General features: G+C 44.2%; 1 protein-coding gene across 19 annotated transcripts in view; it reads right to left on the bottom strand.

Moving 5' to 3' along the window:
* LOC125318595 (poly(rC)-binding protein 3-like) overlaps positions 1 to 23,434 on the bottom strand; it is a 509,055-nt gene that overhangs the window by 10,229 nt on the left and 475,392 nt on the right. For 8 of the 19 annotated variants that reach the window (XM_048289504.1, XM_048289508.1, XM_048289505.1 and 5 more), the window contains 5 exons: positions 20,512 to 20,568; positions 19,956 to 20,031; positions 18,104 to 18,156; positions 9,783 to 9,952; positions 1,846 to 4,034 (listed from right to left, as the gene is read on the bottom strand). In XM_048289504.1, coding sequence (XP_048145461.1) covers positions 3,686 to 4,034; positions 9,783 to 9,952; positions 18,104 to 18,156; positions 19,956 to 20,031; positions 20,512 to 20,568 — 705 coding nt within the window. In that variant the 3' untranslated portion in view covers positions 1,846 to 3,685. Of the gene's footprint in view, positions 1 to 1,053; positions 1,672 to 1,845; positions 4,035 to 8,083; positions 8,560 to 9,782; positions 9,953 to 18,103; positions 18,157 to 19,955; positions 20,032 to 20,511; positions 20,569 to 23,434 lie in introns of those variants that run through there. The other 11 variants (XM_048289517.1, XM_048289518.1, XM_048289512.1 and 8 more) reach the window with 11 other exon arrangements.

The following is a 23,434-nucleotide window of genomic DNA, read 5'->3' as shown; positions in this document are numbered from 1 at the left end:
CCTTGGCACCTGTCATCATCAGGGGTTCTGTGGCTGCATCTGTATTGAAAAAGCTGTTGATTTCTACAGGTCTCCAAGCCTGTATGCATGTCGTGGTCGTGCCCTGATTCCAGGCTCAGACTCGAGAGATGTCTGTACCCTGGAGACCACAGAGAATAATCGTGGTCTGCCCCGAAGCTCAGCACGGGCAGGGAGGGGAAGAGGACCCCAAGCTAAACACATGAAGGCAGGTAGAGACCTTTAACAGATTAGGGAGATGAAGGTTGTACACTCAGTCTTGTGCCATTAAGGATGCTACTCTTGCACTGCCAAAAAGCTGCTTTCTCATGAGGCCAGAGCAGTACAGGTGACAGTAGTGCCAGTGCCCCAAGAGGAGAGGGGGCCAGAGCACAGCCAGGGGTGCTGTAATGCAGCAGCAGCTCGGGGCCAGCCCCTTTCTTTTGCTTGTGTGTGAAGAGAGAACTCGAGGCTGTGACTGCAGTGCTTCAGCACATCCAGAGGAGGGTCTGAACAGCTGGAGCAGAGTGTCAGGGCAGGAGGAGGCAGCTCCCGGGCCTGCTCAGCTCTCCATTCCCTTTTTTACTGCACACTGCCGAGCTCCCCCCGGCTGCTGGGCTGGCTCCTGGCAGGGTGGAAGGTGCTGACTAGAAGTCTCGCCACTGGACAGTGCTGCTGGGAGTGGGGAAGTACGAAGGGCCTTAGCAATACTGTACTCAGTATCCAAGTTCATTCTTTTGTTCCTGTTTTCCTTTCCCCAGTATCTGATCTATAAATCAGTCTGGGAAAAGACCAGAGATACAAATCAGTGGCTGCTTGTAAACTGAAGCCAAATTTATCTTTTCTATGCAGTGTGAGAAGTTCTCAAAGAGCAGCTTCGTTAAAAACCAAATCAAGTTTTACAGAAATACTGCTTACTCTACTAATTGCACAATCTGGCTCTGTCTAGTCCCAAAGAGATTTATCATCCCTGACAACGGGCTAATATCCTTACTAAGGCTGCCAGTCTTGCACAGGTGTTACACTGTTTCCCAATGAGCACTGGGACCTTAAGCGTGATGATATGAAACCTTTAATCATTAATTGAAAACAAGCCATTTGTCTGTGATCTTAGTTTGACAATCCATAAAATAGTGCTTCTTCAATGACAAGTTAGCAACTCGGTTACAAAGAACAAAGTTTAAACAACACAACAGTTGTATGCACAAAGCTACCACGTCTTTTTTTTTGTTTTTTTAATCAGGAAAAAAATTTATTTATAAAAACGTCTCATTTAACTTACTGTCGAGTCTCTAGCTGAATACAGTGGTTTAGAACACTAACAGCCCATGCTTTTTATACAGATTAGCCAAAGCATGAACATCAATGAAAATTAACCCCCGAAAATAACTTGTCTTTGCTTTACGTTATGAGCCACAACAGTGTTAGAACTGGAACAGTAATGAAAGCAACACAAGAGTTAGGAAGCACAGTTGCTTAAAGAGTAAAGGAAGTATTTTCTTTTGATGTCTCAGAATAATAAGAAAGTTAGAAATGGCAGAAACTCCTCTGTAGATTAGTCCATAGAAAGCATTGTCTCATGGGGCTTTGGAAAAGTCCTGTCTGGTGGCTAATGCACTAGGGCATGATGAGATACATTACAGAGCCCCCAGGCCAGTAACTTCTGAAGACAGCCTAAAATGTAGGAACAAAAATGAGGAAAAAAAAAAAAAAAGGAAAAAAAAAAAAAAAAAAGGAAAAAAAAAATCTTCTCACTATTAAAAAAATACCACTTGAGTACAACCAGCATAGAACAGCATTTCAGTGCAGGCAAGTTTTCTCACACAGAGTTTGGTGTTTTTTTTTTTCCCTTAAATGTCAATTATTGAAACAGTTACAATAGTCCAGAACAATTTTACAGCACTTTTCTAGAGCTTTTAAATAGCTGTGGTACCTTGACATTATTCCCAGTTTTTCCTTCATTATATACAACCAAAAAAAAAAAAAAAGGAAAAAAAAGAAGGAAAAGAAAATGGAAGCCACAAACAAACAAAAAAACCCACAAAACCAAAAAACCCCCAACAAAACCAACTAAAAACCCCATTTGGATAAGTGCAAATTGTAACAATGGCAGTTCTACAAACGATTACAGTGACAAAACTTAGTGCAAAGGTGCTAAGGTGAAGAAAAGCCCACAGATTACAGAAATGACACAAAATACTGAGATAGTAGCCCTATACAATAACACACTTTGAAATACCATGTTTTAAAAAGTATTGCATTTGCATTGTGTTTTTAGTTTATATTAAAATGCACTGAATACAGTTCAACTGTTAAAGCTTTGTGTCCAAGGAGTGCAAAGTGGATGAACATGGTGGGATAATGGGACTCTGGATTTGGAAATGGTGAGAAAAACAATATTGCATTACTGAGTTATGCAACAGAAATTAAAAAGAAGGTGGATGGACAAACAGAAAATGCAGTTAAGAACTAGTTCCAACAGCTGGCAACCAGCCACTCCATTCCCCAGCTCTCTTGGCTTTGGCTGCAATTACCTGTCTGGTTTTAGTTCATCTGAACATCCTGAAGTGCTTGGTCAAGGGATGGGATCTGTCCAGGCAGCAGCCTTTGAATGACCTCTAAAACACTGCATGTTTTTCATGATTACCGTACAACCTGACTGCATGATTAGTGGCGAGTTAAACAGGGATGTATTTTGTACAGAAACCTGACAAAAAATGGTCATTTTGACTGAATAAAATACACATGGCAGGAAGCATCAGAATAGTGATGGCATCTGGTTTGTACCTGCTCTGAAGTACTTACAGCAGTAAGTACTGTGTTGGTATATGTAAAACATTTGAGTGCTAAAGGAGGAGCCTGCTCTCTCTCTCCCTCCCTCCCTAAAGCAGAGTTCTTAAAATTACGTTTTTCCAAAGCAGAGAAAAATGGTTGCACCCTTTAAAAGAATCATGTGGAAAGGCACAGGTTCCTGACATTTTTTCCTGACTGTTTTCCAGTCATTTTAATTTAGCAGTTTTTCTCAGACCAGAAAGCTTCACTTGTTGTACGCAGAAGTACCTGAGGTTGGTACTTCCTAGCCCCCATCTCCTGCTTGTAGGCAGATTTGGGGGGCAGGGTATAGGGGTCTCCAGGCCTTTTAGGAGCAGCAGAATGGCTGAGGGGGCCAGCAGCACTTCATAGAGCATTGTAAGGGCACTAGTGATCATCAGAAGTGCCAGATTTGCAAATTCTACCAATAGGAAAAATACATTAAAAATGCCAGTTTGCCATAAGGAATTGTTCTGCAGTTGGAGGGATCCCTGCAAATGTGGATCGAAGTGTATTTTTATGCTGGGCAGCATTGCTGGAGCAGAACCTGGCTGTGAACGTTTTGCCTCGCTGATGTTTTTTCCTTCTCTTTACTATGTCTCCCTTGGTGGGCTGGGGGCAGCCCTGGCCACAGCCCCGTCGGAGGGACGGTGTCCGGGAAGAAAGAGCCCAGGCTGGCACCCGCTGGCTGTTGGAACTAGTTGGGAGGTGGTGCCTGGTGTTAGGTGTTATGGAGAGCGGAAGACGACTTGAGTCGGCAACAGTTAACACTAGCAATTGAACAGAAAAGAAAAGATGCCGTATTGTTTCCTTGATAACTAGGAGCTACCACAGACTCTTGGCAGAGCTGGCAAAGCTTGCATTGTGTCTCATCCCTTCAATATGGAGCAAACTTCTGGCGGTCAGATTTCTTAACCCCACTCGTCGAAGGAATTTTGGCAGTGTAAGCGGACAAACTCCCCGTGGCCCCCGCGGCGGCCGCGGCATTTAGTGCCAGGAGTGGGACAGTTTTCATGCCAAGCAGACTGGAGACAGGAACGGCATAGTGGGTGGTTGGCAGAGTTGGTAGGGGAGGGGGGGTACTGACGGTAGCGGCGGAGGCGGCCGCCAGCACGGCCATGGAGGTGGGGGTGGAGGTAGGGGTGGCAGACTGAGAGAGGTTCATGTTGAGGTCAACAGGGGTCGTGACGGAAGCGGTCTGGGTGCTGACTTTAGCCATCTCTAAGCTGCAAACGAAGAGAGGAAGAGGAACAAACAGGTTGGGAGGGTTCAGCCAGGGTGGTGGGGCCGGGAGAAGGAGGAAGAGGAGGAGGAGGAGGAGGAAGGGAGGGAAGAAGGGAGGGAAGGACAGCAACCACGAAAGGGCAGGACACAGGATTAGATCGGTGGACGAGGGGCACAGACGAGTGGGAGAGAGAAAGGGGAAGAGAGAGAAAAAAAGGGAAAATGAGGGTCAAAGGAGGAACATGTTATGTGTTAAAGAAGAGAAATAACAAAAGGGTTTTCCATGATTTGATGGGGAAAACATTACTGAGAGTCTAAAGTTCTTTCAGAACAGAAAGAAAAAAAAAGAAAAAAGAAGAGGGTATGGGGGTGTTGATAGTTCATTTTACATATGAAAAAAAGAAACCTAAGGAATGCAGGTAATGGCAAAAAGATGGAAAAAACAAAACTTAAAAGAAAACTTAAAATAACTATGAAGTTTACTCTCCAGCACTGATATGGTGAATTTTGCTTTTCAAAATTAGGGTATTTTTGAAAGGGGGACGCGGGGGGTTTTCGTAATTTTTTCAGTTTGTCAGTTTTGTGACATAAATAGTACCCTTTGTCATTTTGCTAGGATGAGAGGAGACTGAGCAACAATTTGCTGCTCCCATTTAAGGCATAAAGTTTTGGTTGTTTTGGTTTGGTTTTTATTTTAAGTGAGAGTTTTTAATTTCATTCACTGTGAGGTCAGTGTGCATTTTTCATATAAAACAAACCAGATTAGCCAGTGTGTTCACTTCGGTTTGTACGTTCCCCAGACTTTTTTTTTATATCACAACAAAATATTTATGCAATCTACTTAAAAGTAAATTAGTAAAAAGGAACACTGAAGAACACCCTGGCTTCCACAGCAGTGGTATCCTTTCTGAGCTTGCAGCAGTGGTTACAGTGAACATGACAAAGCTTTCCAGCTTACAGACAAGGTACTACACAGATACAGCAGACACATCCTCAGACAGACCCCGCCAGCACCAGAAACTTCAAGACTGACCCAGCCCCCGAGCCCAAGGCAGTGATGGGCTCTTTGGAGGATGTAGGAATCAAACCACCTTCGCTTTAACGCCACCCATCAGCAGGCAAGATGAGTTTGGCCCATATATTCCTGTTTTTCTGTACATTTTTAGATATTAAAATACAGTAATTCCAAGGACACAATGTTTTTTTCCTATGCCAAATTTTTTTGCCTAGGTAAATCCTCCTTTTGCCCATTTGCTTGTTGCAGCTTGTGCACTGGCTTTTGGGTTGGCAAATAACACAAATACCAATTTCAGGATACTTTTTGCAGGTGACCAGCAGGGAGCTATGGCAGCCTAGCATAGAAATAGGACTATGGGTTAGAAAACCTTTACTAGCTACAGTTATATGTGTATAGGAAGTTTGGGGTTGTCTTTTTGGCAACTACTAACTTGTCAGGCTCCTGGGCTTTCTCCTGAGGTGAGCTGAGGAGCTGTAGCAGCTCCTTGCTTCCAGAGTGAAGTGCCAGCAAGCTGCTGGCTGGCCATGCAGAGGACTTGGTGCTTTCTTACCACACCCCATCAGGCCCAGGGAGGCTTCCCAGCACAGGGTTTGTGCTGGTCCCTCTTGGGGACTGGGTGAGCAGGCTTGGAGAGCAGCTGTAGCCAGGCTGCAGGCTGGGAGGGGAGCATGGTCACCGCACACATGGCTTGGAAGAGCCTCACTTTTCCTCACCTTAGACACAGTTCTGAGAATAACAGCCCCAAGGCTGTTCATAGCCAGAGAAAGGCAACGACCAGCACACTGCCTGCCTCATGCAACGATGCAAGGATCAACCAGTGCTATGTAGGGAATGGGGACACTGGACTAGAGCTTCCCAAAGCACTGCTCCTGATGGTGAGTCTGAAGGGCACCTGAAGCGGGTCTGAGCTGGGGAGAGGAGTGTGTGAAGGAGAGAGGGAAATGCTTGAGCACTGAGCTCCTCTCTTCCCCACAAAGAAAAGAGGGCTCTTGGAGCATAAACACCTCGGCGGCTCTTGCTGGGAAGTTGGAAGGAGAGCATCTTCTGCGAGGAGCTGGGAGGGAAGGCGGGCAAGTGCATGAAATTCAGACTCCTTTGTGGGAGGTGAAAATTTTCATTTTCCTGCTCTGAAGTCTTTATCTGTCCTCATGGATGAGCAACTCTTAGCTTTTCTAAGCAGAGAGAAGTGCACCCTTGTGCTGTTGGTGTCTACTCACACAGAGGGATTTATGTCAAGACCACTGAATCAGAGACTCAACTCCAGTGTACATCCTCGACTAGGGGGTGTAGGAACTACATGTGATGCCCTACTATGTTTTGAAAAACTCAGTTTATACAGTTGGATTTTTTAGTATTACTCAGTATTATTCTGGGAGGGAGGCCCATAGCAAGGTATTGCAGGACTCAGTGTTTCAGTGACTCCAAATTTGCCTACTGTGCATTCAACAAAACCAAAAAAATCCTTACTGATATGGGGGGGTGTTTGAGCCTAAGCTTTTTTCTGCACCAGCATGGAGAACAGATCCCAAGGCCAAAATGCTGGTGTTGGTAGCAGCCATTCAAACTCCCTGTCTCTGGTTTACTCACACAGGTATGACTGTAGCAGTAATTTGCCCTGTTTCCCATTTGTTACTGGTGGCAACACATATGGTGGGAGTTCATCAGGTCAGCTATCAGCTGTCCCATGGCAGTGGCAGTTTCCCAAACCAACTGTGGATGCAACAACATTGCATGTGGAAGTGGGCGAGGCAGCCTTCATACAAAATTTCACGGTGACAATCTGACACTGTCCCTTTGCAGACCTGCACCTTCCCAATACATACACTGAAGGCCACATCCTGCATTACCCAAAACTGGTGAAAAGAAGAGAGCAGGTGTGGCTTTGGCAGTCCTGTTGTGTCTGTGAATGAACCTCTCATAAAAAAATACCTTCAGGAAACTGCTCTGCAACAAGGAGCAAGTGCTGCCGGCTAAGTTCATTTATAATCCAAAGTCAGGTATTACACAGGAAAACTAAAATGCAGTTCAATCTTAATAAAAGCTAGAAGATGGAACTGGGTAATGAAAATCTAGTTACTACAGTGCAGACCAGTTAAAGAGACAGAAGGTTTCACAGGAAAAAAGACATTTCTACTGCAAACAAGCTAAGACACGCTCTATTCGTACAGAGGCCAGCGCTCGGGTAAGCAATACAGAATCAAACCAATACTTTAGAAAGATTTAAATCTGTCTTGATATTATATCAATATATTTATATATCTATAATTTAGAATATACTATGTACATATCCAACACCAGATTGCAATAAAAGTCTTAAAGCAAGCTGATAAATTATTCTATAGATAGCAACTTTGGCTGGAGGACAGCTTGAAGATACACGCAGTACGTTTCAGGAATACTGTGGATAGGTAATTTTAGTTTTTTACATCTTACGTTGCTGAAAGACATTGGTTTATGCAGAAATACTGGCCCTGGAAACCGATTCCTGTGAACAATAGATGTTGTAGAGGAGAAAAAGATCTACCTAATGCTGAATGCTTATATGGCTGTTATTTTTTCTAATTATTATTTTCACATACCAGACCACATTTTGGGCAGTCTCTTCCCCAAACCTGTTTTATGCCACCGTCTTTAAAAGAGACGGCATCACTTGTGGGAGGTTTAGGAAGCGGCTCCCAGCACACAGAGGCAGCAGCGGCAGCAGCAGCAGCAGCAGCAGCAGCAGCAGCCTGGCCCTGCACCTCTGTCCTACCCGAGCACCTAAACCTCACTAGAGCAGACCTCCTGCCTGACTCAGAGCTTCTCAGTTTTCCTCCTGTGTGACTGAACTCGCACTGCTGCTGTGGTGGCACCTGGCTGGACAGCAATGTCTCATGTGAAAGGAGAGGTCTGGAACAGTGCCACTTTTTAAAATGAAAAAGCCACCTTAATTGCCTATGTTACCTTACAGCTTAATTTATTACACATTACTTTAAGAGTCTTCATTTACAAATGAAGTCACTTCATCTAAATACAGTTCCAACACATGGTACATAATAATATATGATGGTTTATTGTAGATTATGGTAACAATTGACTTCTATCTAGAAATTTAACAGGAACAAAGAACTTTGTTTCTGGTTTCACAGGGTATAGATAGAGATCCGTGGTATATGACTGCTGAGGAGTTTTCTTCTTTGCGAAAGTATGTTAAAAGACCTCATACAGATCCCATTCCATCAAAAGAACCATTAAACAGAACCAACAGAAGTGTGAGAGTTCACAGGCTTTTCTAAAGTGAGTCAAACAGTTTTGTTCACTAGAGTTTCTGTCTCTGGTGAGCAGCTCACTGCAACTCCATTAATAAGTGCATTATTCTATTTGCATGCTTTAGCTGTCTTGAAGATCTTAAATGGTTATCTTCCGAGATCCAGATGCATGCCATATGGTGTTTGTGCAACTAAAAATGAAGGGGTCTATTCTCGTCTCGATGTGTGGGGAATCCCTGAACACCAAGAGAAGAACATATCCTTAAGGGTTAAAGGAGGGAACACATTTTTATTTGATTACAGGGCTTACGGAAGTGACTTATATTTGCTACAAAGAATATAAATCAAAAGAGCTGTAGGTTGTTTTAAGGTTCTGGAAATGGCTTATCTTAGTTTTCACAGTGCCATCCCTAGATATATCTTTCCCTAGGAAGCTGCTTTCATACTAAATTATAAAAAGCAGTATTTTTGCTTGCTATAACACAGAGCTGCACAAACATCCCGTTCCTCCACTCCAACCGTTACAGTGGTGCACTACAGAACTGGGATGGAGAGGAGGCTGGACCACAGGAAGCTGTAGGCCTGTGACTGCAGCCCCCACATAAATCACATACTTTGTACTACCTTAACAGCAAACATAGTTAAACACAAAGCTCGATTCATATCACAGTATTTTTGTGGGGGTAAAAAAGAAAAGAAAAGAAAAGAAGCCATAAAATACATAGCTACTCCCCCTCCCCCAAAATATATTGCCTCAGTCCAGCATTTACAAGTAGATCTAGGAGACAGCACTATATCCATTGCACTTTCTTCTCCATGTAATACCAAATAAAAGTGGGATCAATTTTAATATTTTTCTAAATAATCATATAAAGACTGTTAGAGAGCTAAGCCATCACTGTGGCTTAGCTCAACAGCCAGTGCTTTCATTAATTCTGGGAATGAGAAGTGGAGAAGCAGTCTCACCCAGTCTCATTAGGGAATGCTTCTTACAGATCTGTGGTGCTGTCTCTGAAAAAGTAAATCCTGTGCCTCTTCAGTAACCTAATGTCAGTTTATCAACTCTGAGTGGCAATTTCCACTCGGTAAATTAGATCTGTTTTGCAATCTGTTTCACTATATTTGCCATTTAGGACAGTAAAATGGGTCTGTGAAAAGTATTTTCCTCTAAAGAATTTATGATTGTCATTTCATTTAATTTATCCACCGATATTTTAGGTGGATGCTAATGTGAGAATTCAGATTTTGCAGCTTTTGTCATTCAACATGTACCTGGAATTGCACCGGATAAAGCTCCTTTCCATATAAACCAACAGCAAACACAGGTTCTAATGATACAGGCTTTACAAACCATTAGGAATTCGGTAATAGTACACAAAATGGACACTGCAAAGCAACTTTCTGGATCTACCCAGGACAGACATTTGCTGGAGAGCAGACAGAGCAATCTCGCAGAAGCATGATCACTTACAAAGCCAACTTACCTTGCATTAATGAGGTACTGTGCTAAGCTGATGTTTGCAGGGGATCCTGTGATTGTAACTTGTCGTTCTGCCGAGCCTTCTGTGGCATTAGCAATCTTGATCTGCGCTCCTGACATCTGCCTGATTTCATTTATCTTACTGCCTTGTCTGCCAATAATGCAGCCTATTAACTGGAGCGGGACAAAGACTGAGATTAGTGCCACAGACACAAGCAAAAACCACTTAACTGCAATCTGTAGTATTGCTAAAAACATGGTTATGAGCAGCTCAGTAGCAAAATAAGATTTTTGCTCTGCTGTTTGGAAGGAATCACTAGTGCAGTCTATTGGCTCTATGCTCATATGCCTCGAGATCCAGTTTTGCTGCTACATGGTTAAGTCAGTATCTTATTTCTGGTTTTTCAAAACTATTTCACTGTCTCCCATGGCAGAAAATGACAGCCTGCTGAGGTGCTGAGAAAAACAAACCACAGCCCCACCTGACTTGCCAGTGGCAGCAGCAAGCCAAGAGCAGCAGCTGGAAGTCAGGCTGACCATCCACAGCTGCTGAGTGTGGCTCTGCACCTTTCCAGAGCGCTGACTGCCCTACACCTCCCTGGGTACACATGGTTCTTGCTTGGCCAGGTACTGTGCATTAAAGTCAGTGGGATTTACAGCTCTCTGACTGCAGGCAGAAACAGGCATAGCAAGAGACTGAAATTTGTCTGCCTTCCTTTACAGAAACTTACCAAAACTCTTATTTTGTGAATAGAACTGAGCCTGAGCTCTGTGTGTGTGCATGTGTGTCCCAGGGTGTTGCTCCTCCAGCATGGGGAGCCCCCAGGAGCAAGTGGGCACCAAGCCAGCAGCTGAGGCTGAGATGTTTTGGTTTCTGTAAGGGTGAGGAGGGGGATTTTGTTCTCTGTTAAGGAAGGATGGGTGCTGAGAAGCTCAGCCATGGCCAGAAGGGGTAGAAAATGGAATTACTCTACAGGTCTGTTGATGCTGGGATAATGTTGCCAGTTTTGCAGAAGGATGTGCCAAGATAGAGAGACTGCCCTTCCCCTCCCACCCTTCCTGCTGCTTCAGGCCCTGACACCTGACCACCCTTTGTGGTGCTGTAGTACTTGGAGTAACTGGCCAGAAACAGATTCACATTGTCCAGACATTTTATCAAAAGAAGAAAATCTCCCAACGCAATCCTTGCTTCACACTCAGGGACAAACAAAAAGCCAAAGTGGATACCCAGGTAGCTGAAACAAAGACCAAGCTGTGACGAGCACAAGAGGAGCAACCACGAGGGGAAAAAATGGGGTGGCAGGAAATGCACACAGGATTTCCCATCCTGCTAGAACAGGGGGCCTTGCTGGCCTTATCCCACGGATCTCTCTTAGTATGTGACTACACATACCAGTGCAGAGGACTGATGTGAGCTTCTGGCCTGTCTGTGTGCATACCAGTATGCCTGCACTGGCTACCTGTGGGCAGCACAGGGACCCCTAAGCCTCTGCTGCCGATGCCTCAATCTCTCTGGCCTCCATGGTCTGCAGGGAGTGAGGGTGGTGCAGGAGAGCACCAGAGCACAGGCAGAGAAGGCACCTGCTGGGTCACTCAGGAAGCTGCCACTTGTACGTGCTGGGGGTCCTCCAGCGATGCCCAGCTTGTCATCCAGGTGGGTCGTGCAAAGAATGTGCCATCTCCTAGCTGACTTTGAGTGAGGTAGTGAGGATTGAGTCCACACTGGTCAAGGACACTGGTGATGCTGGTGTCTGGAGGAGAGGTTTGATAACCTTTGGCCTGAAGCTCTCCAAAGTAACCCTTCATTGCTGTGACAACAGGCTGTTTGGACACCCTCTGCAAGCCATGACATGGCCTGTGGCTCGTGCAGAACACACTACTCCATCTGCCATGCAGGAAGGACAGCAGTGCTGGGGGCTGGGGCTCTCTCTGGGATGCCTTTCACATTATGTGTTACACTGAAATTTGAGCAGTACCTGAGTATTCAAGAGCTGATGTGCTGTTGAAGAAGTTCAAGGAACATCTGGTTTTGGGCATTTGGTTTAACATAAAGACACCTGCCTCAGATGCCTTGCTCTGAGATGAAACCATGTGAAACTGCATCCAAACACCTCTGGCCCATTTGGGGAGAGGAGCCAAACCTACCACAGACTACCAAGCCTACTATACACTGTAGTCTAATACTACACTTACTAATAAATATAATCATCAGTGGCACAGGGTCCAGTTGGAGGCCTGTCATTTGTAGTGCCCTCCAAGGCTCAATACTGGGCCCAGTATTGCTTAACTTGTTCATCAGTGACTCAGATGAAGGGGCAGAGGCTTCCTCAGCAAGTTCACTGATGACACAAAGCTGTGAGGAGTGGCTGGTACCCCAGAGAGCTGCGCAGAGGGACCTCGACAGGGTGGAGAGATGGGCAGAGAGGAACCTTCGGAAATTCAACAAAGGTGGGGGCTGACCTGCTGGAAAGCAGCTCCATGGAGAAGGACCTGGAGGTCTTGGTGGACAACAAGGTGTCCATGAGCCAGGAGTGTGCCCTTGGGGCCAAGAAGGACAATGAGATCCTGGGGAGCATGAGGAATAAATAACATCGCCCCCACATCAAGTGAAGTCATCCTCCCCCTCTACTCAGCCCTAGTGAGGCTGTGTCTGGAGTGCTGTGTCCAGTTCTGGGCTCCTCAGGACAGGAGAGACAGAGAGTTCCTGAAGCAGGTCCAGTGGAGCGCCACAAAGATGATTAAAAGCATCTCTCTTATGAGGAAAGGCTGAGGGAACTTGGCCTGTCCAGCCTTGAGAAGAGACAACTGAGAGGGGACCTCATCAATGTCTGTGAGTATCTGAAGGAAGGGCACCAAGAGGGTGGATCCAGGCTCTGCTCAGTGGTGCTGAGCAATAGGACAAGAGGCAATGGGCAAAAAATGATGCACAGGAAGTTCTACCTGAATAAGAGGAAGAACTGCTTTACTGTGTGGGTGACTGAGCACCGGAACAGGTTGCCCAGAGTGATTGTGGAGTCTCTCTCACTGAAGATATTCACAAACCATCTGGATACAATCCTGTGCCATGTGCTCTAGGATGACCCTGCTGGAGCAGAGAGGTTGGACCAGATGACCCAATGTGGTCCCTTCAAACAGACCCATTCAGTGATTCTTTGCATACTTGTACTATAAGTATCTATCATACACATGTATGTACATACCCACACACATAGTATGTACGTGCATATATATTTTGACTCTCTCAAGACTTGGCTAGAAGAGCTCACATCAGATGTGCATGAAGCCCAGTAGTCTGTCTCTGACTGTGGCAGTAGCCCACCCTTACAAAAAAAAAACCAAACCCAAAAAAACCCCAGTGTGAGGTATAAAATAAAGTTTCCACCAGTATTTCAAATTCCCACCTAAGGCTTACAGACCCTGTGAGCAGCAGCTGCTATCTCTGCTCCATAGTCCATCTGTCTGACAATTTCTTTATGAACCTGTTTCTCCTTTCGCTGTCCAAGGGCCATGGCAGTGACTTGCAGAGCTTGCTGATGTGTTGTGTCTAAGTATCACTACTTGGTTGTACACCCCAAAATTTCAGCTGATTCTTTATCTGTGAGCACCAGGTAAAAATGGTTCCCTTTCCACTTTCTCTACACCACCTCCATCTTCCCCTACCTCAATGTACCTCATTTCTCCTTGTGCCAAAAAACTCCAAACAAACCAACCCTAAAACACACGTTCTGCTTTTTGCCTTTTTCTAGCTTTACTCTGTTCTTCAGTAAAGTTCTGCTGGCACAAAGGGAAATAGGACTGAGTCAGGAGTTCTGGACTCTTAAAGGGTGGGACTCAAAGATCTGCTATAATTCCTCCCACCCCAAACTCCTGATGTCGATAGGTTCTCCCAATATGCTACGGCATCTCTGGTTCAGGTACCTCTCTCCCATTTTTTTTATCTTCCCCATAATGCTAAATAGAAATTCTTTACATATATATATACATATATATATAAAATTTTCCTGTAATGTTAAAGCACTGACAGAGTCTAATAAAAGAGTTCAATCCTGCAGAGCACTGACTGCCACAGGAAGTGGCATGGAGATTTTACACACAGGTAAAAAAGAATCAGCTTCCTTTCCTATAATGTAGTGCTTGTAAAAAGGGCCAGCAATTAGCCTCTGCAACTTGGTATCTGCTGTCAGGAGCAGAGGGGTTGACCACACCAGTCCACCGGTCTTCATGGTTCCCCCTGGTTCCCCGCTGCCAACACAGAGCAAGTCTGTTTGCTTTGGCAAAGCCCCTGCATTAGCTGAGCAAGCAGGTGCTCGTCATGAATGAGACTCTTCAATCTCTTTTCAGAAAGATACAGGCTGAAACTCTTAGTTTCAGGTTTGGGTTGGTTCGTTTTGTGTTTTTTAACCAGAAGGTCTGGGGCAGAGTACTCTATAGGGAGAAATATCCCCTGAGGCAGGATTACAGTTCTTTACAGACTTGCAGCAGGGCCTGGAAAAAGATGCTTAAATACTCTGCATCTCTTAAGACCAAAACAATAATAATGTTAAGAAATTTCCTTGCCATGACAATGCAAAATCTAGACTATAATGATGCACAGACTTTGCAATGAGCCATATAGAAAACAGAAAACATGTGGGCTGCTCTGAGAACATTTTGCACATGTAGGTCCCACTCATTTGCAGGGAAGTATTTAAGGCACCACAGGGAAATAAAGGCAGTTCTTCAAGTCTGCCATATCCATCTTGGATGGATTGACACTTCTGTTTCTACAGAGTACTGACCAGATTTCCAGCTGCCTTAAAATGTTCTTGGTGCTTCCTGAGGGGTAAGATGCTTTCCTGTTGCTTGTCCCTGTCTCTTTCACATAATGCAAAATATGCCGTTTTTAATGAGACAGATTTTTAAATTATTATTGAGTTTCTTCGTTTACTCTCAATGAACATTTTGGGGTATTGACTCATGAAATCTTAAGACATCTGTTATCTACACCCAAGGATGCTATGTCTTCTTTCTTTTAAGATTCTTTTAAGGACCTGTTTATGCCACTTTGTTCTGGGATTTAGGTGAAACACACTTCTACTGTATAATTTGGGCAGCAGTGGAAGGACAGACAAGATGCCAGCAAGGAAAGAAAGGCAACCAAATGCCCCTGCAAGAGGCTTTGATGAGCAAAATGAGATACTAGATAAGGACCAAAGTGAGTTCTGAGATGGACTGGGAAAAGTGTCCTCTTTGTTCTATTTTTGGAGTTACATAGAAGTTATGAAAAAACCTAGAAAGGCCAATCTTCTGAATTCATTATTTGGAGAGGAAGCCTCAGCTTTTAGCATGTGGAAAATAACTTTCTGTGAAACGTATTTTTTTTTATTCTCCAGTATCTCTCTGTTATTGAGCAACAGGTTAACTGCCACTGTCAGCATATTGTATGAAGAAAGCAGCATGATGTTGTTACAGAAATTATTAATAACAAAAAATTCTGTCACTGCCTAAAATGCCAGAGGGCGTGAGGAAAATTTAATATGAAGCTACATAACTTGTAAATGGTTATTAATCGCTATCTGCTGTAGACTAGGCTAAACTCTCAGCTCCTTATTGTCTTTATATCTGATTTTTCTCCAGCAGATTCTTACTGAGGCTTTGGCTTTATGTGTTTATGATTATTCTGGTTTTAAAAGGTATGTTGTAGCACATGTAGATATACACTGGCTTCTCTGATAGCTGCAAAGCACGTAGGTATTTGCAAGTCCCATGGTCTTCTCATGTGTGCTGGACTTTTACACAGATAAGCACATATGATAAGAAAGCTGTGGAACTAATGCAATCCCTGGAGTTGGAGCAGGCAGGGGACAAACCATGTGCAGCTTCAGGGCTGCACTGCAGCTCCATGCCAGAGCCTGCAGCTTCCTTCACCTTCAGCCAGATAAACAATCACTGTCCCACACTGACAGACCGTCCATCAAAACTGGGACTAAGAGATGCTTATTGGGAAAGCAAAGTCAAATTGCCCATGCAGGCTTTAATGCACAGCTGCTGCTGCCTCTCCCACCCTGACCTCCCTCCACACACAGCATCTGACTGATGGTGCTGGTGCCTTCCCACCCTCTCTGACTCATATCTCTCCATCTCCCCCATACCCTCATTTCTCTTTGAATCATTAAGGTTCTAAAAGACCTCTAAGATCACAGAGCCCAATGATTAACCCAGCACCACCTAAACCAAGTTTTCATGTGTCACATCCACAATGTCCTTTTGAACACTTCCAGGGATGATGATTCCACCACTTCCCTGGACAGGCTGTTCCAATGTCTGACCAACCCTTCAGTGAAGAAATTTCTCCTAATATCCAATCTAAAGCTCCCCTGGTGCAACATCCTGAGGCCATTTCCTCTTTTCCTATCACTTACTTGGGAGACCAACCCCCACCTGCCTACAGTCTCCTTTCAAGCAGAGAGCAATGAGGTCCCTCCTGAGCCTCCTCTCTCCAAGCTAAACAACCCCAGCTCCATCAGCAGCTCCTCATGGGACTTGTGCTCAGACCATTTACCAGCTCCACTGCCCTTCTCTGGACTCGCTCCAGCATTTCAGTGTCTTTCCTGAACTGTGGGGCCCAAAACTGAACACAGGATTTGAGGTGCAGCTTCACCAGAGCCAAGCACGGAGGGACAATCACTGCCCTGATCCTGCTGGCCACTGCTGATAGAAAGAAATACATTTTTGGCACTGGGCTGCCTGGAGAGCAGCCCTAGTGCAGCTGTGATGGGGACATGGGACACTAGTATGCATGGTCACACTGGGAGACCCCAGGGAAGGCACCTGCAAAATTCCTGAGCAGCTCCTGACTGCTGATAGGAGAAGAGCCCGTTCTTCCCTCTGCTCTGCAACCCTGGGTGTGCACACACAGACAGGAGCACACAGAGCTCAGGCGGGCAGCGCCAACCTTCTGGTCCTCTACTGCACACCTTGACACCATAGAAACATAAGAACTCCCTCTCACCACCTGCAGAGCCTCTGCAGGCTCTTCCTAAGCCTAACCCCATTTTGGCCTTGGCTTTGCTCCTTTAGCAACAACAGCAAGAACACACTGTGTAGCCAGAAAAGCCTCCTGTGAGAGGCACCGCGCAGATTCGTGTTTGCTCTTCGCCAACAGTGCTGAGCTGAGCATTTCACACCTCATGGATGAGAAACTGATGGTTTTTAAAAATTTCTAGTGCACTACAGGACCCAGGGCCAACTTTCTCCCTCTCTTTCTCTGCTATGAGCCCTGAAAGAAAGAAAGTCAGAAGAGTGACCTTGGATTTACATCTCTGATGGCAAGAACAACATTTGCCTGAAAGTGAGATTAAGAAACTTGTGCTGTAAGGATAAAGAGAGTGCTCCTAAAAAATTCTCAACCTAAAATAAATTGGGTTGCAAAGCAGGAACTGATAAATCAGGAGGGCATTTTTTATGTAACAGAAAGCTTAAGAAATCACAGCACTCACAACTCCACTTCTTCGTGATTCTGTATCTTTTTCTTACTGTAAATCATTGCCACTGAGTTTAATAGGGCTTGCACAATATTGTAAGTATCTCTTAAGTAATATAATTGCTATTTGTGATCCCACTCATGCTTGAAAGCTTTTTTTACTGGAGGGAAAAACTTCCATTTTCCAAGTGACTCATTTGTAATGAAAACTGAACAAAGACCCCAATCCTGTCTGCAATGAAATTGAATAAAAGGGGAAGGCATTTTTATGTGACGCCCAGCATATCAGCTGGGCATTTTGAGTAGCTGTTTTAAGATTCAGCACCATCTTGCTCATGGACACTGAGCCTGTTGATCACAGATGACCCAGAGTTGCTGGAGCAGGAGCGTTTCTAGCCCTTGTTTTTTAAATAAACCCTTATACTGCACCTTTACCTATCCAAAGTAGCTTTTTTTGCTCAGGAAAAATACAGTCTCGGGTAAGTGCAGGGTTCAGTGGAGATGGGCACAGAGGACTCCAGCCCAACACACAGCACAGGGCTGCACATTCTTCCACCCCCTCTGGCCTCTCTGCTGAGAACACCCACGCCAGTGTCACCTGAGAGATGAATTCTGGGAACACAGGCTTTTGTGAAGCCAGTGAAGCCCTGTGGAGCAGTCACCATGGGGCGTGAGAGGGGAGAGTGATTCCTGCTGCTTCCATCCAGCATTTCACCAACCCCTCGCGCCCCTCCCCACAGACTGAGTGCTGCACAGTTTATTCTGGGGCTGGTGCTTGCAGATCAGCCAAAGATTAGAGGTGTCCCCTCTGGTGGCAGAGGAGCGAGAGAAGAGAAAGAGATACGGACTATTGGTCCACTTACATCATTGGGAATAGTAAGTTCATGGGAACTGGTTGGAGTAGTGGCATCCAGTCCTATTCAGGGGACAGAGGGAAAATGTTACGCCAGCTGTTTGCAAGAAGGGCAAGACACAACAAATGAAATTTTAAAGAAGGACACATACAGAAAGGAGAGAAAAGAAAAAAAGAGAAAAGAAAGGAGCAAAGAACAATAGAGAACTGCTAGTGAAACAGAAAAGAAAGCAAAGGATGCAAAACTCAGAGGGCTGGACTAATTTTAAATGAGTCTTATTTTAATTAACCTTTAACCCACCAAAGCAACAAATGTCACATGAGATTCCACAGGGTCATCATAAAAAGCTTCTAGAAAATGGTTTGCTCTAAAAATAGTCTCTGAAGCTTGTTCTAAACACATCAGTTGAGAAATTAATGGATGGCTGAAATTGGACCTGTCTACTAGGAGTTCTAGAACATGGAAAATTAAAGTGGATGTCAAATGAACAATTAGCAGAACAAAATACATATTTATGAAAAATAATTAAAAAAATTAAAATAAGGACGAAGAAATTAACCTAAGAAAATTTGGAAATTATATGTGGGATTAGTTGCTGAAGAAATGTTGGGAAGGGTAATTTTGGAAGGGAAATGGACAAAGTACTCTAAGCTGCATACATTTGTTTGTAAATTGGGTGGACAAAAGGAAATGCTCAGGAAAAATGGAATTACTGCTCTAACACACAGTAACACTACAGAAACATACATCTCACAAATATAACCAGGGAAAGATTAAGGAGCAGGATGTTAATGACAAGAAAAAGGAAAATACAAAGCTAGGAAAAGGCAATTTAGTATTACTTGTACATATTTTATCAGATACATCACGAAGAAACAAAAGTTTGTTTTGATGTCATGAATCTTTCTCTTCTTTTCTCTTTTTTTGGTGTTTATTGCATTATCTGTAAAGACATGCCAAAAATACTAATTTCCAACTAGAATACACGAAAAGTAAATATTCTGTAAAAAGTGACTCACCTACATTTTATGTTTACATTGAATTATGAGTTGCATAAGCTTATTTCATACTGAATATCAAATAATCAAGTTGCTCACAGAATTTGTGATGTACGTGATAAAATGTTATTTGCCATACAAAGCATGTACCAGTAGAGATACACTTCTGTTCTGTGAAGTTTTTAGATGCTAAGCATGTATATTGTGAAGGACAGTAAAAATGTTTATTTGCAGGGTTAAGTGACTTCTCACTCTTGAACCAAGAATCCAGCCTCAGTTTTATTAAGTATGGAGCAAATTTTAAGTCCTTAACTAAATTTCCATTGCATTTTGTAGCTGTATCTGCATTATCTTGCAGGAAGTAAGGCACTTGTCCCAGCAGTGATGATTACAGATGCTCTCAAGACATATGGCTCTACAAGAATTCAACTTTCAGCATGCCATAGTTTCTTTAACTGGTGTTTCTGTGCCATGAGTACAAGCTGTTTTCCCATGTTTGCTTCTCTCTGATCCATGTTACCAAAGCATGGACAACAAGTTTGTCCAAGCACTTCCCTCGGAACCAACTGGTACATACTGTATGGTCCACAATAACTTTGAGAGGACTGAACAGAAGAAACTCAGGGCTTTTAGCCAAGGGCACAAATGAAGCAGTTGTGATTAATAAAAGTAACAAACAAAGCACGTTTTAGTAATGATGAAAGGAACTGTAACAGAGGTACGGGAGGGAAGAAGAGAGATTAATGTGTAAAAACAGAAGGATTGCTGGTCATTGACCACATTTATTATTAAAATGATGTAATGACCACAGGAAACAAAGCTGTTAAGAAGAAGGACATCCCCAGGGGGCCATGGGTACGTACCAGGGAAACCAGGGGTGGTCTGCCCAAGGGGAGTAAAGGGGGGATGCTGCATAGCCAACTGGTGAAGCTTGGTCAACTGCAGGGCAGGATGGGAAATTAGAACTAACCAATCAAATGGAATTATTTCAGAGCAGAGAAACCGTCTTACGTGTTCTAAAACTGGATTAATTAAAATTATATTGAAAATAAAAGGTTTAATCATTCATTCTAATCTACCGTAGAGAAAAAAAAAACAAACTGGTTATAAATGACATCTCTACTGTTATTACATGTAATGGCTATTGTTAATATTAACTAATTATTGTAGAATTACATATTAAAAGAACTCAAATATATCACATGCAAAAAAGACCAAGATAACTGTCATTTGTTCCTGGGCCATTGTACTTTCTAGCAATTATTGCACAAGGTAGGAGATGCAGCTGGGCTAACACTTGGCTATACAGTGTGTTGGTCAGGAAAGGTGTCCTTAGGCCGTGTCTTTATTGCTAACTGTAGAAAGCAAATGCTGCCCAGAACAAATAAGAGGGAGAGGAACAAAAAGGGAGTAATTTACATGTGCTGGACTCACATCTGGATGAGGGATGGCATACTGCCCCTGAATCGTGAACGCCTGGAAACAACAAGCACAGTTAAGACACAGATTAGTCAGGTGGGACAAGCAGCATTCCTGTTCTCATTAGAAAAGCTTCTCCTGGCCCCCCTCCCCAGCAAATGCCACCTGCATTGCTTTCCACGCTGAGTGAGGTTTAATTGTCTTGTGCTGCTTGATAATCCTCGGCATGGTGCAGAAAGGTCTCTGTCAGGCTGCCTGTGTACGCCCTGCAAGCAGAGGATGCCAAACGCCACTGCCCAAGCTCTGATGATCTTGGCTCTCAGGACCTCTCTTTAGTCCAGCTCTCTCTGCCTGGAGAAGAGCTGAGGACACTGAGGGGGTCAAGGAGCACAGGGGGTGGCCACTTCCCCTCCCTGCTACTCCATCTGCCCAATGACACCAGTGCACGTAGGGAGATGCTGATGCCACAGCGGCAAGGGGCACAGTGAGGACAGACCTGCTCAGCGGATGCCCTGCCCTCTCCTCTACCTCCAGACTGCCACATGTGTGCAGGGCCACATGCCAGTCAGCTCTGAACCACCTCCTCTGGCTGCCAACAGCCATAGATGCCAAGTGCCAGCAACAGTGTGCCCTGGGGCGCCTCCCGGAGTTCACGCGCAGGCTGCTGTGCCAGTGGGTACCTGAGCATGTGTGCTGATGGTAGCCTGTCCTGCAGTGCCTGGACACAGGGCCAGCAGGTCAGTTTGGAGACAGGAGCATCATGGAGACCCCCAGCACGGTGGGTGGTCTCATCTTCCCCAACAAGCCAAATATCCTCCCTCCAAATCCAGCCACTCTGCACCACAAGAGCAGTGCAAGGGGTATAGTTTCTGGTGTCATTTCTGGCAGCGCTGGGGTGAGATGTGGGGACACAGAAGCACATGAATGAGGAGGATATGGTGGCATGCCTGGCACCAGTTAGCACAGCCCTTTGTCCCTCCTGCTGGTCCTGTTCATGTCTCTGCAGCGGCCTACAAAAAACAAACTCCAGAGGGTTTATGATTTTCTATTATGTGTGAAAGGAATGGCATGCCAGAAAAATTTTAATGTGCTTGTGCTTAGACAGGCAGGAATGCAGAAAGACAAATTATAACATAAATATTTGTAGTGGGAGAATTATAAACAGGAACAGAGCTGATTAGCTTAGTTTGCAAAATGCTTATTTGACAAAAGGCCTTTAGAAAGTAATGAATTCTCTGCAAATGATAAAACAATCCATTTAATGGAGTTCAGATATTAAAACCTTTAATGTCTCAACTGCATGATGCACATTTCTGCAGCAGAATTCCCCTTCTGGAGAAGAAACATTTCATTTAGTTTTTGAATTAATTACAAAGCCAGGCCATAATCTGGCAACCATTATGCACATGAGCAGTTTTCAGGGACAAGTGTGTGCACCAGGCTCAATGGGAGGTTCATGGGCCAACGTATTCACGTGCATCTATAGGGGATGGGCATCACTCATGGGTTATATACCACAAGAAAAGGTTTCAGTCCACAGAAACAAATGATTGCCCCCATCAGGGGGTCTAAAGGAAACATGTATTCAAGCAAGCAAAACTTGTTTAACTGTGTTACCAAATGAGGACAAACTGAGTGGGGGCTCTGTGCTCAGCCAAGCGCAGGAGCAGCTTCAGGGAGGTTACAGCGGGTCCACGAGCAAACAGTGGGTTTGGAAACCACGCTCTGGTGTCTGAACCTCTGTGCTGGATCACAGGTGTCCTTTCTGGTCTCAGCCATACTTCAAACCCAGCTGAGAACATCTTTTAATGGCTTTTTCCAAGCAGTGGTCTGCAAACCAGCAGGAATCCATCACAAAAAAGTCACCAGAAAACCTAACAGAAGTCACCCCTTCCCTCATCATGCTGCTCCCTCATCCTTCCGTGTATACATACGAGGAAGCAAACAAACTGGAGAAGTAACAAAAATAACAAACATTCAGTGCTCGGACCAGGTTTACTTGGTTGCTTGGTAGTCCACAAAAACCAACAAATCAGAATAGACAAGATGGGCCTTGAATTTTCTTTCAAAAAAAAAAATGAGAGAGGTTTTAATTTCTTAGGCTGCCAAAAGATCATTTGATTGATTTAGCTTGAAAAAACAGTCTCTGTCTGCTTTACCCCTTCTCAGGGAAACCATGTGTTTTTGGGACTGAGGGCTGGGGCTTGCTAAGCACAAGCCTGATTAGAGGCTACTGAGACATCTGTCCTGTAATGTTCCACTGAGCACATGGGCTATGGATCTGCTTCCATCAAAGTCAAGGGCAACTTTCCTACTGACGTAAGTAACAGCAGGGATGATCTGGTCTGCACATCTCCCTCAGTTTAGACCATCCTACTGGTAAGAGACACAAAGCAAAGCTGCACCCTCTGAGTACCCATTTAAACACCAATGTAGCACACGGGGTAGAAATTTCCAATTTAACCACCACACATGCTAAGTAACAGGGGCAGAGGAGAGCAGTGTTCCGTTTCCTTTTAGTTTTGTTACACAATGCAGTATCGAAGAAGCACAAGAGAATTAAAAGCAATACTTAAAGTGGAAGAACCCCAACTTCTATGGGAAACTAGAGATTATATTTTGCTAATGTTACTTATTTTACTAAGTGTTAAAAAACCAAAATCCTTTCAAGATAGCCATGACGTAATTTAGAAGAGAAAAATAACTTCTGATAGCTTAGCTGAAAGGTTGAATGGAATTAACAGTGCTGATAAAATTTTATTTTTGGTATTAATTTCCACTTATAAAGCCTGGTTAAAGTGTCTTTCCATACTGGTGTCCAAACACACCTTAATCATTTTCTTAAAAAGTCTGCTTAGTCAGAGCGCACAGAAATTCAAAGCACACAGAAGGTGTCTGCCTCTTACACTCTTTCTCACATCAA

Source organism: Corvus hawaiiensis, chromosome 30 (assembly GCF_020740725.1).
Source record: "Corvus hawaiiensis isolate bCorHaw1 chromosome 30, bCorHaw1.pri.cur, whole genome shotgun sequence".
Lineage (NCBI taxonomy): Eukaryota > Metazoa > Chordata > Aves > Passeriformes > Corvidae > Corvus > Corvus hawaiiensis.
This window is presented reverse-complemented; position numbering and strand designations above follow the sequence as displayed.